The sequence below is a fragment of the Trematomus bernacchii genome, unplaced genomic scaffold (genome assembly GCF_902827165.1).
Source record: "Trematomus bernacchii unplaced genomic scaffold, fTreBer1.1, whole genome shotgun sequence".
NCBI lineage: Eukaryota > Metazoa > Chordata > Actinopteri > Perciformes > Nototheniidae > Trematomus > Trematomus bernacchii.
Genome location: NW_022987727.1, coordinates 11,315,704 through 11,331,981, shown reverse-complemented (window position 1 = coordinate 11,331,981; position 16,278 = coordinate 11,315,704). Strand labels below are relative to the sequence as shown.

The 16,278-nt window shown below is 40.2% G+C and overlaps 2 protein-coding genes across 3 annotated transcripts; both read left to right on the top strand.

Annotated features, from left to right (window-relative positions):
- Nucleotides 1–2,379: 2,379 nt before the first annotated feature.
- On the top strand, nt 2,380–12,814 carry sars1 (seryl-tRNA synthetase 1). Of its 2 annotated transcripts, XM_034145313.1 has the most exons (11): nt 2,380–2,603; nt 4,858–4,928; nt 5,447–5,527; nt 5,666–5,824; nt 6,213–6,356; nt 6,459–6,614; nt 7,195–7,416; nt 7,948–8,077; nt 11,387–11,544; nt 11,635–11,764; nt 12,103–12,814. In XM_034145313.1, the coding sequence occupies exons 1-11, from the start codon at nt 2,468–2,470 to the stop codon at nt 12,291–12,293; spliced, it is 1,578 nt and encodes a 525-aa protein (XP_034001204.1). In that variant the 5' UTR covers nt 2,380–2,467; the 3' UTR covers nt 12,294–12,814. The 2 variants fall into 2 exon arrangements, with proteins under 2 accessions (XP_034001204.1, XP_034001203.1); XM_034145312.1 differs by having other exon boundaries at nt 11,387–11,764.
- Nucleotides 12,815–13,686: 872 nt separating this feature from the next.
- On the top strand, nt 13,687–16,050 carry LOC117494432 (PTB domain-containing engulfment adapter protein 1-like). Its single transcript, XM_034145350.1, has 7 exons — nt 13,687–13,755; nt 13,828–13,907; nt 14,074–14,145; nt 14,658–14,756; nt 15,072–15,209; nt 15,297–15,401; nt 15,599–16,050. Exons 2-7 carry the CDS (start codon nt 13,863–13,865, stop codon nt 15,659–15,661), a joined length of 522 nt encoding a protein of 173 aa, XP_034001241.1. The 5' UTR covers nt 13,687–13,755; nt 13,828–13,862; the 3' UTR covers nt 15,662–16,050.
- The last annotated feature ends 228 nt before the right edge of the window (nt 16,051–16,278 follow it).

Here is a 16,278-nt window from a genome sequence, read left to right as displayed (position 1 = left end):
TCCATTGGATTGAAGAATATCGCAGAAAATAAGATCTGTGGCCAACACATGATACTTAGACATTTTGTTCAGTGGTATAATATCCACATATTAACACCACTCTTGTGATTTCAAAAGCGTTATTGCAATTACCAGAAGTAAAAAGCTAACGTAAAGCTATATACAAACTTCACATGGTGACATGACCCCACGTCAACACCGCTAAGCTAAAGGAAGCTAATGTTTAGCTTTATGATGTTTAGTAGTCTAATATGGTCACTTGTTATCAACTGCTATTTTTAATGACACAAAGAAGCTTTAAAAACGCCAATTGGATATTTAATGAGGTATTTTATGTCCTAGAAACAACAGTTTTGTTGTGAAGCCTGCCACTGTATTTACACCCTACAGCTCATTCAATAAGTGAGACTATAGGGAGTTCTAGCCGTCACCGTCACAGAGTGGAAAGGTGAAGGGGTCCCTTTGGAAGTGGGCCGTTGTGAAGGTGACATATGTATGTGAATACATCCACATTCCCAGCTAATGTGCACTTAGGCAATGGACCAACATATGCTACATATAGTGTGCCCGGAAGGATTAAAAAAAAAAAACAGTAATATGCATAATGGTCAATAAAGCTATCTTAGCCCCACGAATGTATTTGGCAGACATTTTTGTTTCTTGTAATGTCATGTTAAATAAAAAACAAAGTGTGTTTTTAATATTAACTTTGTACATGAACTAGTAATCTCAAATTTGAGGATTTGAAGTTATTCTGTGTTAATGTTTTCCTTGAAGTACACATTGTATACATGCATGTTTTGCAGTATTACACATGTATTAATGCATGTGCATATCATATACATGGGAATGGATGAATAGGTCAAATCATTTTAAAATTAGGCGAATGTGTGGTCACACGCTGATAAATGTGAATGGACTTGCTCTTTTTTGTGAAATATTGATTTTATATTATACATCTAATCATTTAATAAAATACGTTTTAAAATAAGTGATTTCTGGCTATCACCTCTGTATCAATGAAATGTATACAGTGCCAGTCAAAAGTTTGGACACACCTTCAAATTCTACGTTTTTTATTTATTTAAATTTGTTCTACATTGTATATTTATACTGAAGACATCAAAACTATAAAAGAACAAATATGGAATTATCTAGTAAACAAAAAAGTGTTAAAGAATCCAGAATATGATTTATATTTTGCTGGCTACTGCAGAATGCTGTGGTAGCCATGCTGGTTAAGTATGCCTTAAATTCTGAATAAATCTCCAACAGTGTCACCAGCAAAGCCCCCCCCCCTAGGTAGCTATTGCTGATGCTATAGCGCCACCGTCCTGACGTCAGGACAGTGTTCAAATCTGGATCAGTTTTTATCAGATCCGTTGCAGCCCCTTTTTTTTAGAGATTTGGGTATGGAGGAAAATAGAGAGGGTTGTGTTTTCTGACACTTGGTGAGTTCCCTGGAACACCGGGGACACATATTGATGTATAAAAGACGTACAAAAGTGCATTTTGCATGATAGGTCCCCTTTAAGTGCTTTGACAAAAAATCCATAAAAAAATGTCATCTGTGGAAGCCGTAGTACTGTAAAAAGCACGACCAATCATTTTAGCTGGCCCGGCTAAAATAACTGGATGGCCTACCTGCCTGTCAGCCTTCCATCTGTGCACAAACTTATCTCGTGCCCTCATTGGTCATGTGCGCGTTCGTGTGTGTTAGAGGAGGGGCTCTGTAAGGAAGTGGGAGATTTTTTCCGGCTGTGTATTTTCAAATTCTAGCACACTCGAGCTGGTTTCTCCAAAATTACCTACCCCACCTTTAAAGAATCCAGAATATGATTTATATTTTGTTGGCTACTGCAGAATGCTGTGGTAGCCATGCTGGTTAAGTATGCCTTGAATTCTGAATAAATCTCCAAAAGTCAGTGTCACCAGCAAAGACCCCCCCAAGAGTGTGCAAAGCTGTCACCAAGGCAAAAGGGGGCTACTCTGAAGAATCTCAAATAAAAATCATATTCTGGATTTTTTTACACTTTTTTGTTAACTAGATCATTCCTATGTGTTCTTTCATAGTGTTGATGTCTTCAGTATTCATCTACAAAATAGAAACAATTAAAATAAATAAAAAACTTCGAATTTGAAGGTGTGACCAAACTGTACTGTTATGAATCTGTTGAGTGTTTTTTACAGGTAGCTATTGCTGATGCTATAGGTTGCCAGGCTGGTGAAAAACAAACGTACTTTCTGTGTCTAAAATAACGTTAAAAAAAAAGTGATCAACCCTCAGTCTACATTGCACTACATTTATTTTGAGCGTATGGTTGGTTCGTTAATAATTAATCTTTCCTCACTACTGAAATTGTCGGTCGGTCCCGTTTTGCGACGTAAGCAGAAGGACCTGGCAACCCGGTTGGAGCACTCTTCGCTGTGAGCTCAGTCAGCTCTCTCTGACAGGCAGCGTGGAAAGATGGTGCTCGACTTGGACCAGTTTCGCACCGACAAAGGTGGCGACCCAGAAGCCATCCGTGAGATCCAAAGGAAGAGGTTCAAAGATGTTACACTCGTTGATAAACTGGTCGCTGCAGATACGGAGTGGAGAAAATGTAAGACCCCTGTTATTTCTGTTGTTTCAGTCATAATAGCTAACGTTAGCATGGTGGCTCATGCTAGCGTAGAGTCCTTTCTACTGAAGCTAGCTCACGCCAAACTCTATTCAAAAATCTGTCTTTTTATTGTTAGTAGGTGAATATAGCTATCGTTTACATTCCATATGGGATATTTGAATACTTCACGCGTAATTAGGAATGAAGTATTTTATTCGGCACCTTAAAGTGTTTGTCAAATATTGATTAAAGACGTTTTCTTTGTATTAATTCACTTCAGACTTCCCCGCAATAAGGTGACTTTCGCTCACTGAGTTACACTGCAGTGGACTGCGAATCATTTCACCATCACTATTTAAATAGTAAAAGCCTTTCTAGGTGCATTACATGTATGCCGTATACACAAGTGGGCATCATTTTAACAGTGTGTAAAATAATTTACTTTGTACAAGACCTGATATTTGATAAAAAAAATGTATAGCCGTATTTGAATGGATGAAGAGAACAGCACTCAATGGGGCTAATGTTAGCATGGCTAACACCATTTAACGAATCCAAATGAGCCATGTGGTTATTTTCCAATACGTGAACTCAATAAAAGGCTTTAAAATAAATGAACACCAAGCTGTAGTTCATGTAGTTCCATATTTTTATTGGAAGATATGATACAAAAGGGTTTGCTAATGTTGTGTTAGCTTAGCGCTGCCGGTAAAGTGAAATCTGATGCAATCCCAGCCTGCAACATGACAAGTCAACCAGGGTAGCTACAGACAGGCATTCTGACTCAGCGACTGTATTACATTACATGTCATTTGTTAGACGCTTTTATCCAAAGCGACTAACATACATTCAGTACTGTGGACAATCCCCACAGGAGTAATTTGGGGTGAAGTGTCTTGCCCAGGGACACAACGACATGCTGACTGCAGTGGGACTGGAACTTGCTATCCCCTGATTCCAAGTCCAGCACACTATCCACTGAACCACAGCCTCCCATCCCATTGTATCATCATTACATTTTGCCACGTGTATTTTGTTTAAACGTTTGCATACAGTTGTATCATGGTTCATGATTGCGTGATGCAGCGTTGCAGCTGTCACCAGGTTACTGGTCCTGTCACTACTGCAACTAGGCCTGTCATGATAATTAATTTTGTTGGACGATACATTTTCCTGGAAATTATTGCGATAAACGTTGTAAGACCATTTTAGACCACTGACATAATGATAATATATAATAATAATTCTAGTACATCCTTTCAAACATAACTTTTTATTGAACATTCAACATTGCAAATGAAATGTGAAATAATATTGAAATATATATAATAAATAAAACAAATGAATTAAATTATTAAAAAATTATTAAATCACTCACAACCAAAACATAATTAAATGATATATATATATATGTATATATATGTATATATATATGCACATTGTGTATATATATATAAGCACATTGTCTCATAAGCACATTGTCTCACAAGCAAAAAAACCCTCCTTAAAACAACAGTCAAGTGTACAGTCCACTGTCCATACAAAGACCCAGATGCCTCAACAGGCCATATCCAAATCTGTATTTCAAAGTTTTCGAGCAAGGAACACCAACATGTTTGCATTGTCGGGCAAATGCATCTTTGATTGTAAACTGTCGGGAAGGTGGGGGCTCTCCATGTCCAGCTGCCGTGTTTGCTCCCAGCTGGGAAAACGGAATGGGGTGGTTGTGCTTCTAAAAGGTTGGTCGTATTGCTAGCTTTTGTTGCTACCTTTTAAAAACAAATGCAACATAACGGCTCATTCAAGTCCGTAGGTTCACCTCGTTGATTTGGCTTAAATCCAAAATATTCCCACGCCGGAAATGTGGAATTAGGTTTCGCAACCAATTCCCCTCGAGTAAGTCACACGTTGTCTCCTGCTTGTCTCTTTATTATTCATTTGGCTGCTACCATAGACTGTTTATATAAAGGCTGCTACGCTGTTGCACGCGGAGTGTCCTGACCTGGCTGGGTGTGATCGAGCCCCGCCCCTCCCAGCGCCGGGCAGCCACAGCGCGCCTGGCTAAAATGCTGGTCACATCCTTATGTAAACAAACACGCATGTAAACGGCAATTTATCGAGGTCAGAAAAGTTATCGAGTTCATTTTTATTTATCGTACGATAAGTCAATTAATTGCTTATCGCGACAGGCCTAACTGCAACACACACACACACACACACACACTCTGAATGACTGTGATTTCCCCTTCAACAGGCCGCTTCACTGCAGACCACCTGAACAAAGCCAAGAACCTCTGCAGCAAGAGCATTGGGGAGAGAATGAAGGTACAGAAGCACCAACAGACCACTTTTGAGATTAAGTCAGACAGGAGAAATCCCAATACTTGCCAACCTTGTGACTTCAAAAATGAGGAGGTTTTGTATCAAAGTAGGGGGTCCTCTTGTAACTTATAAAAAAGGGGATACAAAATAAAATGCATACCTGTTTCGTTTAAAACGTTCCCGTAAGACCCAGGAATCTTTCTTTCCAGGGCGTTTGATATTAGCTTGAGTATTTCATTTTCTAAATATTCAAAATGTCACTCTCCGGCTCTCACTCACTGAAGAGGACAAGGCTAGTGTCCTGGGGGAAAACACATAAAGTAAAGGAAAACACATTTATGGAGTTTTGTGATGTATATTGGGAGAAATAAGGGGGAATTGTTACCCAACGAGGAAAGAAGACGAAAATAAAAAAAGAGTTTCCCCAAATTGTGAGGATTGGCAAGTTTGGAAATAACAAGACTTAAGAGGGTGTATTTAACTGTATATCTGACCTATTGTTGTTTATGTTGTTAATGCAGAAAAAGGAACCAGTTGGTGATGATGACTCTCTACCAGAAGAAGCCCAAAACGTTGAGTCCCTAACAGCTGAAACACTATCGGTATGAATGCCTTCTCTAATCCTTTATTCCCTCTGAGTGTTTGCACTTTGCTACACTCAGTTCTTAAAAGACAGAACACACAAATGTCTTTTTTTGCTTTCGTTAACTTGTTTGCACATTTCCATTTCTCTATGTCAGCCCCTGACGGTAACCCAGATCAAGAAGGTGCGTTTGTTAGTGGACGAGGCTGTAGAGAAAGCTGATGTCCAGAGAATAAAGCTGGAGGCGGAGCGCTTCGATTACCTGAGGGAGATCGGAAACCTCCTGCACCCGACTGTGCCCATCAGCAACGATGAGGTGAGGGGCTCCACACAGGCCGGTAAAAGATAGAGCAGAACACATCATCTGGGTTTTGTCACATCGATTGACAAGTGATTTCTAAGCACTGTCAGGAGAATGGAGTGGTTCATTTCTGGTAGAAACACCAAACCAAACCATTCACAGGAAGCATACCATCAATGTGTAATTGGTGAAAACTGGTGTAGCATGAACAAGAAATTAGCAACTAAACTAGCTAGCTAGACAGCTGCTAAAAGGTACAATTTTAATAACTTATAGAAGGCTTTTAATACTTTTTGGGGTTTCCCTCCCCTGTAGTGTGTTGTTGACACTGGTTTAGAATGAGGAGGGGGACCTTTGGTTGTGAACCCGCCCCTTAAAGTTGCCTCTTGTCCCCTGCTGACAGGATGCAGACAACAAGGTGGAGCGTACCTGGGGCGACTCCAGCGTGCAGAAGAAGTACTCCCACGTGGACCTGGTGGTCATGATCGATGGCTTCGACGGAGAGAGGGGGGCTGTGGTGGCTGGGAGCAGAGGTTACTTCCTGAAGGTGAGGGCAGATGTAACCCATGCAGCAGATGAACATGGAATCACCAGAGAGAGCAGCTGTTCATGCTTTCCCTCTTGTCTCTTCTCCGTCATCTCCCCTCAGGGCCCACTGGTATTCCTGGAGCAGGCTCTCATCAACTACGGCTTGAGGCTCCTCTACAGCAAGAACTACACCCCGCTCTACACGCCCTTCTTCATGAGGAAAGAGGTCATGCAGGAAGTGGCGCAGCTCAGCCAGTTTGATGATGAGCTTTACAAGGTACAGAGGTTTTTAAAGACTTCCTAAACCTTTTCTGTTCAATTGTATTTCACTTAAAAAGGTGTTGTCATACCCCTTGCTGTCCTTCACTAACCTGCAACATTGCGAAAAATACATTGAGATTTAAGTATTTTTTAAATCAGTGCTAATAAAACCATTGTTTTGGGATGAGATGTTCAGGTGTCTTCATACTTTTGTATGAGTTCTAGTGGTGGCAGTGCCCCCTGGAGGCCTAAACAAAGAACTGCACATTCTTAGAGAGCAGTAGTACACTCTTTTTTTGTCATTTTACATTGTGTTACACAGTATGACTTTTATGAATGAACATTCTGACTGAACTTGATCACTCACTACAATAACTAACTACAAAATTAGTTAAATGTAATAATACCTACTTCATGTTTTAATTTGCTAATGTAAAATGAACTTACATTTATGGAATATTCAATTTGAACAAATACACAGGTCGTTATATTCATCGAATTGCAAATATAAACATTCAAATTCACTCTGTGAAAACCTTTCAAATGGTTTCATATCATTGTTTCTGCATCCTAACCCCGCCTGTGTTTGTATCCAGGTCGTTGGTAAGGGCAGCGAGAAGTCAGACGATAGCTCTGTGGATGAGAAGTACCTGATCGCCACCTCGGAGCAGCCCATCGCCGCCTTCCTGAGGGACGAGTGGCTGAAACCCGAGGACCTGCCCATCCGCTACGCCGGCTTCTCCACCTGCTTCAGACAGGAAGTGGGCTCCCACGGCCGAGACACGCGCGGGATCTTCAGAGTGCACCAGTTTGAGAAGGTCAGCTATAATGCAGGAAATAATGATCTAGAAATGTCCCTACTGAGAAATGAGAATCATATAGCAGTGGCAGTGTTGTTACTTTCTTGGGCTTTTATTTTGAAAAACAAGCCGAAAACCCAAGCTTCCCAAAATAATAGTTACTCTATTGGGCTTTTACTTTGAAAACAAATAGGCCTTGTCCGGAGCTTCCTGTAAGGATACTGTTCATCTATGTGGGCTTTTGTTTTGAAAAACGTGCATCGCCAGGAGCTTACAGTAAGGTCACAGTTACTGAATAGGGCTTTTTTTAAAGAAAAACTAATATTCCTGTAATGATACAGTTACTCTTTGGGCCTTTTCTCTTAAAAACAAGCCTCATCATGAGCCTCCTGTTAGTACGCAGTAACTCTTTTGGGCTTTTATTTTGAAAATGAGACTAATGTCAATTGGTTATTCCAGAAGAATGAGGTGTGTGTCAGTCAGTGATTTACTGTTTTGTTTTGGTATTTGGTGAAAAACAATGTCATAAATCTCATGTTTTCTTTGTAGATCGAACAGTTTGTGTATTCCTCCCCACATGACAACAAATCATGGGAGATGTTTGATGAGATGATCGGGACCGCGGAGGAGTTCTACCAGACGCTAGGAATTCCTTACCGCATCGTCAACATCGTGTCAGGTAGGTCTGACACACAGCTTTCTTAATGTGTAACAACATTGTAACAATCAGCTTATATTTTAAGCCTAGTTACCATTGAAAAAAGGTCGGGAGCTACTGTGGTAATTTAACCAGGAAAAGAGAGTGGCTGAAAATGAAGTGTGTCCTCTAAATAATTAAGTTCCCCCCCCCAAACTAAAACCTAGACGGAGTCAGTATGGCATCACAAAAAGACAGTTTAATTAGCCCCATCCCATTCACCACCTCCAACACAAGTACAAACACAAATTATATCTGGAGTAATTCTCAGGCAATGTCCAATTTAAAATGCAGTCTTCTTGTTAAGGCTGAATAATCCAAACGAAAGCTAAAATAATAAGTCCAAAGTCACAAAAAAGTAATCCAGTTCAAACGAGAACACTGCCAGTTGAGGAAAAAACTCCAAAAAGAAGGGACTCGCCGACCGCCGAAAAGGGAAATAATATTCCTTTTCTCTCTGGGCTTGTGATGTCAGTCATTGCTGGTCCTCGGGCTCTTTGGGTGTCAATGTTCCTAAAGCCCCATACCGTCCCCTCAACCTCCTCCTTTCAACCTCTTTAAACAAACAATTCCCTCTCTCTTTGTTCCCTTTGGGCCCCGCCCCCTTTTCCTCACCTGTATCCAATGCACCCCTGATTAGCACACCTGATTCCCCTGTCACTCCCTGAGTGAAAGCAGGAGGGGAGAGAGGGACAGCAGTAAATGTCTACAGTAGGGATGGGTATCGAGAACCGGTACTAAGTCAGTACTGGTAGCCGATTGGACGGTATCGGTATACCGTTAAGCCGCTGGACAAACGGTGCTGCTATCGGTATGAATGCCACTCGTCATCTCTCCTAACATCGCTCTTATTATTGTGAGACTCCCGGGGGCAGACGCAACGTCTTGCAAGAAACAGCGTCTCAAGGCTTCTTAACATTTAACAACCTATTAATGATGCATACCCACTTAACGGGAAGAAACTCAGCTAACAGACGATATTAACCATTTTTACCTACACGGAACAGAAGTCCAACACCAAGAGTCTAAATCAACACTTAGCGAAACGGGCTAACGGCTACTTTAGCACATAACTGGCAAAAGCGATCTTTTCTACGTGATGTTATCTGCACAAACGACATGTCACATGAAAGCTAAGATTCCACAGATTCCACTGTACGACCAAAACTCACTGAACTAGCAGCCAGGAAAGAGCAAGAAAACAACTTCACTTTACGTAGCCATGATGATAATTATGTCTTACCTTTGCTGTTTTGTGATCAAAAGTTGTGTTCAAGGCAGAGGTGGGGACTCGAGTCACATGACTTGACTCGAGTCACATGACTTTACTCGAGTTAGACTCGAGTCGCATATTTTTTGACTTGAGACTTGCTTGACTAACATTGATAAAAGACTTGACTTGACTTTGACTTGGTATTCATGACTTGAGACTTGACTTAAGCTTGAGACAGATGACTTGAAAGGACTTGACTGTTTAAAATTAAATATTTGCGTTTGTTTTTGTAGTGAGATATTACGTTTAGTTTTTTCGAAAAAACGTGATTATAGCGCCGTGCGCGCAAACCTGGCAACCCACTAGACGGCAGGAGCGTCAGTTAACATGGCAGCGGCTAGCGTTACTCCACAAATAGTGAAGTTTGGATTCAAGGATTATGTTGTCGATGACGCTAATAAGAAGAGAACAGCGGTATGCAGGGTCTGCAGCATAAAGATCAGTGACACGACCACCACAACATCCAACTTCATTCGTCACTACAAAAAAACCCACAGAGAAAGGTGCGTGAATGTGTTGTGTTAGCTAGGAAGCTAACGTTAAGTTTAAGCTACGTTAGACTTGGTTTCAAATCGATTAAGCATTGCAAAGAGAAGACAAAACGGTAAATGAACACTAGAACCGCCAAGGGATTCATTTGTACTAACCCTGATACTGACGGGCTGTCAGGAGAGGGAGAGAAAGAGAGAGGAAAAGAGATGCCTCGTTTATTTCCCCTGTGTTATTATCAGAAGTTACTGTAAACTGTTGAATAATGTAGTTCATCTACTTTTAGTAGTTTGTTTAAATGTTTTAATGATGTTGTTTTTGTTTGTAGAAGTGCATCATTACTTGATTTATTGTAAAATGAATCTGAACTTTTTGATCTGTTATGATGATAAACTGAAGCCATTTCTAAATTAACCCAATTAACTGAGTTTTAAATCGTCCTAATTATGAAGAGGAACAAATTAAATGATTTGAAAATGATATCTATGTAGGTGCTGACGCTGTTGGCGGTTCTAGTGTTAACAGAAATTTAAATTAAATATGTGTAATGGCAAATGCCATATATGATTTTCTTACCTGGAATTCTGCCTTTTTGAACAGACTTTTTGATTGAGTCCTAGCTATATTGTCTGCAGTTCTAGGGTTAATATGAATCTAATATGATTGTCATCGGTCTAAATTCGATTTCAAATGATTAACTGTGTATGTAATGAAGATCATAGTGTGGGTTGAATCCATGTTCATAACCACTGTCTTTTAACTGATTTAAATGCGGAAACTGGGCTTATTCATCAGAATTTCGTATGACTTGACTTGACTTGACCTGAGCAATGACTTGACTTGCTTGACTCTCACCACAGTGACTTGGGACTTGCTTGATACTTGTAGGTCAAGACTTGAGACTTGCTCATGACTTGCACATGTAGGACTTACTCCCACCTCTGGTTCAAGGGCATACAAACGGTTAATCCAATGTCTCTGTGTAACTTTAAAATGATTACTGATAATCCATCATTACAATTATAAATAATAAACGCAATAAACGGATTGTAATGGTTAGCCGACAGGAGCTTCCGGTTTAGGAGGTGCGCACGCAGGGTCTCGTTTTAACTGAATAATGGTCATGTTTACATGGATTTATGAACTGCCCCTAATAACCGCCCCCCTTCCAGAGACACACTGTCAAACACACTCATACCTGCTTGGTATGACATTGAAAAAGTTACATTAAATAATAAATAAAAAAAATTACAATAAAATGACTGTTTAATCTTCACATCTTGTAATCACGTCTATAATTTTGAGCACCAAATTATTGAAAAGTATCGAAAAATACCGGTATCGATAAGCAGTATCGGTATCGATAAAATCCTAATGATACCCATCCCTAGTCTACAGTGATGGCTCTGTCACAACATGGCGGATGCTCTAAAAGTCAGTACAGAAAGAAAACGCTTAATAATCAGCTTCTGATAGAGCGGTGATGGCTCAGGCATGAACTAACTTCCTGCTCCCGTGTGTTATCACAGGCGCCCTGAACCACGCAGCCAGTAAGAAGCTGGACCTGGAGGCCTGGTTCCCGGGCTCCGGGGCCTTCAGAGAGCTGGTCTCCTGCTCCAACTGCCTCGACTACCAGGCCCGGCGCCTCCGCATCCGCTACGGACAGACCAAGAAGATGATGGACAAGGTGAGGGCACCTTCTGAACGCTGCGTTGTTGCTACACACTCATTTAGTTGGCCGCTGATATTCTTCTTCTTCCTCTCTGTCTCTGTACAGGCTGAGTATGTGCACATGCTGAACGCCACCATGTGCGCCACCACCCGTGTGATGTGCGCCATCCTGGAGAACTACCAAACGGAGGAAGGCATCGTCATTCCAGAGAAGCTCCAGCCCTTCATGCCTCCTGGTAAGCTGAATGCGAAATGATTGTAAAATATAATAAATGACAAATAAATACTGTGAAGCCGTTTTTAAAGAAATCCAGGCAGGGTGAATAATTAGGAGGAGCAAGCTAGGCTAACGAGCATAGTGTAGTTTAGCACACAAAAGCTACCTTGGCTTCCTCCAATATTAAAACATTTCGTAGACATCAACATGTCAATTAAAAAATAGTTCTTAAGGGGAATTATTTTTACTGAACGTTGTGACGGGAAAGGTTTAAGTTTATCAGACAACAGATTTTCCCGCCCAAATTGGTCAATATCGGCTAACGGAAAGACTGGTACTTTCTTTTTTTCCATCCAGGTATGACGGAGATCATCAAGTTCGTGAAGCCGGCTCCCATCGATCAGGAGACCACTAAGAAAGCCAAGAAACAGCAGGATGGAGGAGGAGGAGGAGGAGGAGGAGGCGGCAAGAAGAAGAAGCAGGGAGGAGCGGGAGGAGACCAAAACCTGCCCAGCGCCTTGGAGACCATGTCCGTCAACGAATCATAGACTGCCTCACAAACACACACATAGAAACAGATGGAACAGAGCCTTGTGTGAAGTTCTGTTGTCCTCATAACAAAGTAGCTCTGTCCCATCTGTGTCTATCATGTGATCATCTCAGACCCCCCCCCCCCAATTCACATGTCTCTCATCTGCAGCAACTCTAAACCTCAAACAAAGTTATTGTAATCTGAATCACCCGCTACTTTTTCACGTCAGTAGGTTTCTTTTTTTATAATTGATCAGTAAAACTGCATCTGTTCTTCTGAAATGACTTTATCCTCCTTTTAATAATGCAGAAATCAAACTCAATCAGTGATCAGGTATTTTAATTGTCTGCTTTAGGCTTCCCTTCACGTCGTCATTGATCTCAGACCACCGCTGTGTCACTGTTGACCATAATGCTTTTCACTGGCTTATGATTGAGACATCTACATCGTATGAACTCGCTATATAAAGGGATATATATGATTGAGAAAGTGGCACTTACTGTACACAAACAATAAATACAGTTGATATGGAAGTTATCTTTGTGTGGGCTTTTTGTTGTTGTCTACAGTACATGTATTTGTCTTGGTACTGTCCCAGTGTCAGTTGAAAATCAAAATGTTATCCTGTGAAACAATATAACTATGATGTAGGATTCAAAATGTACAGAAGCCCTGAGAGGCAAGTAAAAGGTGCATTTCGCTTCTGTGTTTATCCCTAAAAAACAGGTCAAAAAGTTCCAACCAGGATCATCTTTCAAAGTTTCTTATTTTTCATTTTTGTCTGTAAAACTTGAAAAGTGTTTTGTTAGATTTTGTTGTTGTAATATTAATGTTGACCACTAGAGGCTAAGTGCAACAATTCCCAAACTACTAAAAGGGGCCCTATCATGCTCATTTTCAGGTTCATATATATAAAAAATATCTAGCCAATAGAAGCGCAAGTGTGACACTGTGATGTCATTATGTTCCAGAAGTAAACAAAGGAGTCCAATGGAGGTGTTTCAGGCAGGGGGGAGTGTGTCGGAGATAAACCAGAGGATTTTAGCCTTTGAAAACCATTTACATGCACTTAAACCAATACAACACTACAGGAAAGGGAAAACCCCAAAAAGCATAATAGGGCCCGTTTCATTTTTGCACTCTGCAACACAAGGTAACACAAGGTACATGCAGTATATTGTGTTGTAACATGGCTTTCATGCATGAAAAGTGTAAGAAACGTAAAGCATCAGGAAATAACATCCAAAAAGTCCAAACAACGTCTTAATAACTTCTGAACATGCCGTTAATTTTTGGTCATTTTAAATGTTTGCCAGTCACCAGATGTATTTATGACATTTCCAGGCACTCTGATATCTGATAAAGAGCAATAAGGAACACTTGACAGTTGCTCATTAACTCCAACAGACTTTACACCCGTCCGTCTGTAATGCAATAGGAACGACGGTTTACTCTGGATACGTTGTATTTACACTCAGGTAAGATTAATTTACAGAATTGTATCAATCATTAGAACACATTATACCTTAAAATGTCTATTTTAACGTCAGCCTGCAGGGTTTAGTTTGGCACCAGACGGGTTAAAATGAGTGACACGGAGGAAGATAATGAGATCTCCTTTCCAGTAAAGGTAAATGCTGATATTTGTATTTACTTATTCTGAATGTGGCTTAGTTTGTCATCGACTTGTGATATATACTGTACTGTATGTACAGCAGCTTTTCATAATGTGACATTCATTTGATATTCAACCATTTTTTCTTTGTTTACGTTTTATTTTATTTTTGAAACCGTAGTTTCTTGGCCGGGTTGAGGTGGTCCGCTCTGATGGACTAGAGATCCTGTCTGAGGCTGCTCAGAGCCTAAAGGTCAGAAACTACCGCTCTACATTTTTTTAACGCTTATTTTTTAAGCCTTTTTCTTTTTCTTTTAACTTTTTGTATTGGGTTTTGCATGTGTTATCAGAGCAGTTATATTACATATACACCAAAACAGCTTACAAAGACTGACAAAGTATGTAGTCATTAACAGATGAAAAAGGAGAAAGATACCGCCCACACCACAAAACACTATTGGTTAATATCACATAGACTTTGTTATATTTGCTATACTTAAGTACAATTCTGAGATACTTTTTACTTGAGTATTTCCATTTGATGCTATTTTGTACTACCATTCAGAGGTAAATGGTGTACTTTTAATCAACATTGATTTCATAACTTTAGTTAATTTAACAGAGTAACAGAGTATTCATACACTCTGGTACTTCTACTTTTAGTCCAGTATCAAATCTGAGTACTTCTCCCACCTCTAGTATCCACTATCTCTATATAAACGTGTTGACTAAACATGACATGTACTCATCCCCTCTCTTCCCCAGACTCCAGATCAATTCTCCTCAGAGAAGGCAGCGAGGAAGAGCAAGGTCCATCTCTTCCTTTCGCTCAGTGGGATTGACATATTGGAAAACAAAACCAAGGTGAGGGACAAAAGTATTTCAATTATTATACCAGAACAAGGGTGCATCGGTATAGATGAAGTTCTGAAGGGGACTTAAGTGCACAGAGACTAAAAATGAATACAAATATGTATAATACTTTACTAAAAAGACACAATAATCACATAAAAATAAAAGGCTCAACAAGTCTCATGTAGGAGAGGAGGTGGAATCTTGTTGCATGTCTGTGCTCGAGGGCCCTATGTTTCATATTCCACCCATGTGCATAACATGTTTTCACTTGCTTTATTGGCCTTGAATTGTCATCTTTATTCTTCCTGTCTTCCCTACCCTCAGTTTCTGCTGTACTCGTGTCCTCTGTCCACTATTTCCTTCTGTGCCGTCCTACCATCTTCGCCCAAAGTGTTTGGATTTGTGGCTCGACACCCTGCAGCAGACACCAACCACTGCTACCTGTTCCAGAGCCAGGCGTTTGTGAGTGTCCCCAGAACATCACTCCTATGACATGGTGGTTTGTTGTTGTTATTTGAGCAGATCATTAATTTACTTTACATTCTTCAGTCTCACGTGCTGGTCTCAGTCATTGGGGATGCATTCAGAGCCTCAAAAAAGGAGGAGAGCATCAGGGGAGGGAGAGACCTGATAGTGGAGGCCCTCAGACATAAGGTACGTTTTATGTTGAATTTTATATTTATATCAAAGCTGGTGTTTCACTTTTTGTCTGTCATAATGCATAATGTAGTTCAATTACTTATCAAAAATAGTAACCAGTTCCTACAAATGTTTAATGTTTTTAAGGTTCAGGGGTGCATTTTGACCAGTTTCCAATTGTTCCTCATTCTTATCTTTGTTTGTTTTTTTAGAATAAAGTGCTGCAAAGAGAGAATGAGGAGCTGAAGAAGAGGCTTGCAGGACAGACTAACTGATGCTGCACTTCCAGCAATTGAGATACATTCTAATTAACCTGTTACTCATGAACAAACTTCAAATATTAAAAAATAAACTCCAATGTTTTGTTATTATTACCATGTAAAGTATATGTATTACCATAGACTGTATATATAAAGTGTATTACCAATGTTCCTAAACTAGGTGTTGTGGCGTTACGCGCATCCACACCAGTAGAGGGCAGCAGTAAGCAGACAGGAACTTGGCGGGTGCGTTCAACGCTACCCTTTCAGTGTCGGGAAAATTAAACCTCGTTCTTGTGCCTTTATAAAGAATTTAAGAAAATACTACAGAGTAAATAAACATGTGAAATTATGGCGGAATTATGATGTGTGGCTTGTGCTCACTCGTAAGAACTGACAATAAATGTTATATTAGAAACTACTGGTAAAGTAATTATTTGCAACTCTTCAACAACTGGATAAAAAGCCAAACTTGCATGCCTGACATATTGCATTTAATTGTGTTTCTTCCATAAAGATGATATAACGCAATTTAAGCTATACTAACCACTAGAATGCAAATTAAGGAAATAGTTGATCCAGAAATACAGCTGCCGTTGATGGAAGAAGAACGTACGCTACGCAGGGCACGT

Coding starts and splice junctions, on each gene's coding strand:
- LOC117494432 (XM_034145350.1), top strand. CDS start 13,863: ATGAGTGACACGGAGGAAGATAATGAGATCTCCTTTCCAGTAAAG. Junction 15,210..15,296: donor TGTTCCAGAGCCAGGCGTTT/GTGAGTGTCCCC, acceptor TACATTCTTCAG/TCTCACGTGCTGGTCTCAGT. Junction 15,402..15,598: donor TGGAGGCCCTCAGACATAAG/GTACGTTTTATG, acceptor TTGTTTTTTTAG/AATAAAGTGCTGCAAAGAGA.
- sars1 (XM_034145312.1), top strand. CDS start 2,468: ATGGTGCTCGACTTGGACCAGTTTCGCACCGACAAAGGTGGCGACCCA. Junction 2,604..4,857: donor AGATACGGAGTGGAGAAAAT/GTAAGACCCCTG, acceptor CCCCTTCAACAG/GCCGCTTCACTGCAGACCAC. Junction 7,417..7,947: donor GAGTGCACCAGTTTGAGAAG/GTCAGCTATAAT, acceptor TTTTCTTTGTAG/ATCGAACAGTTTGTGTATTC.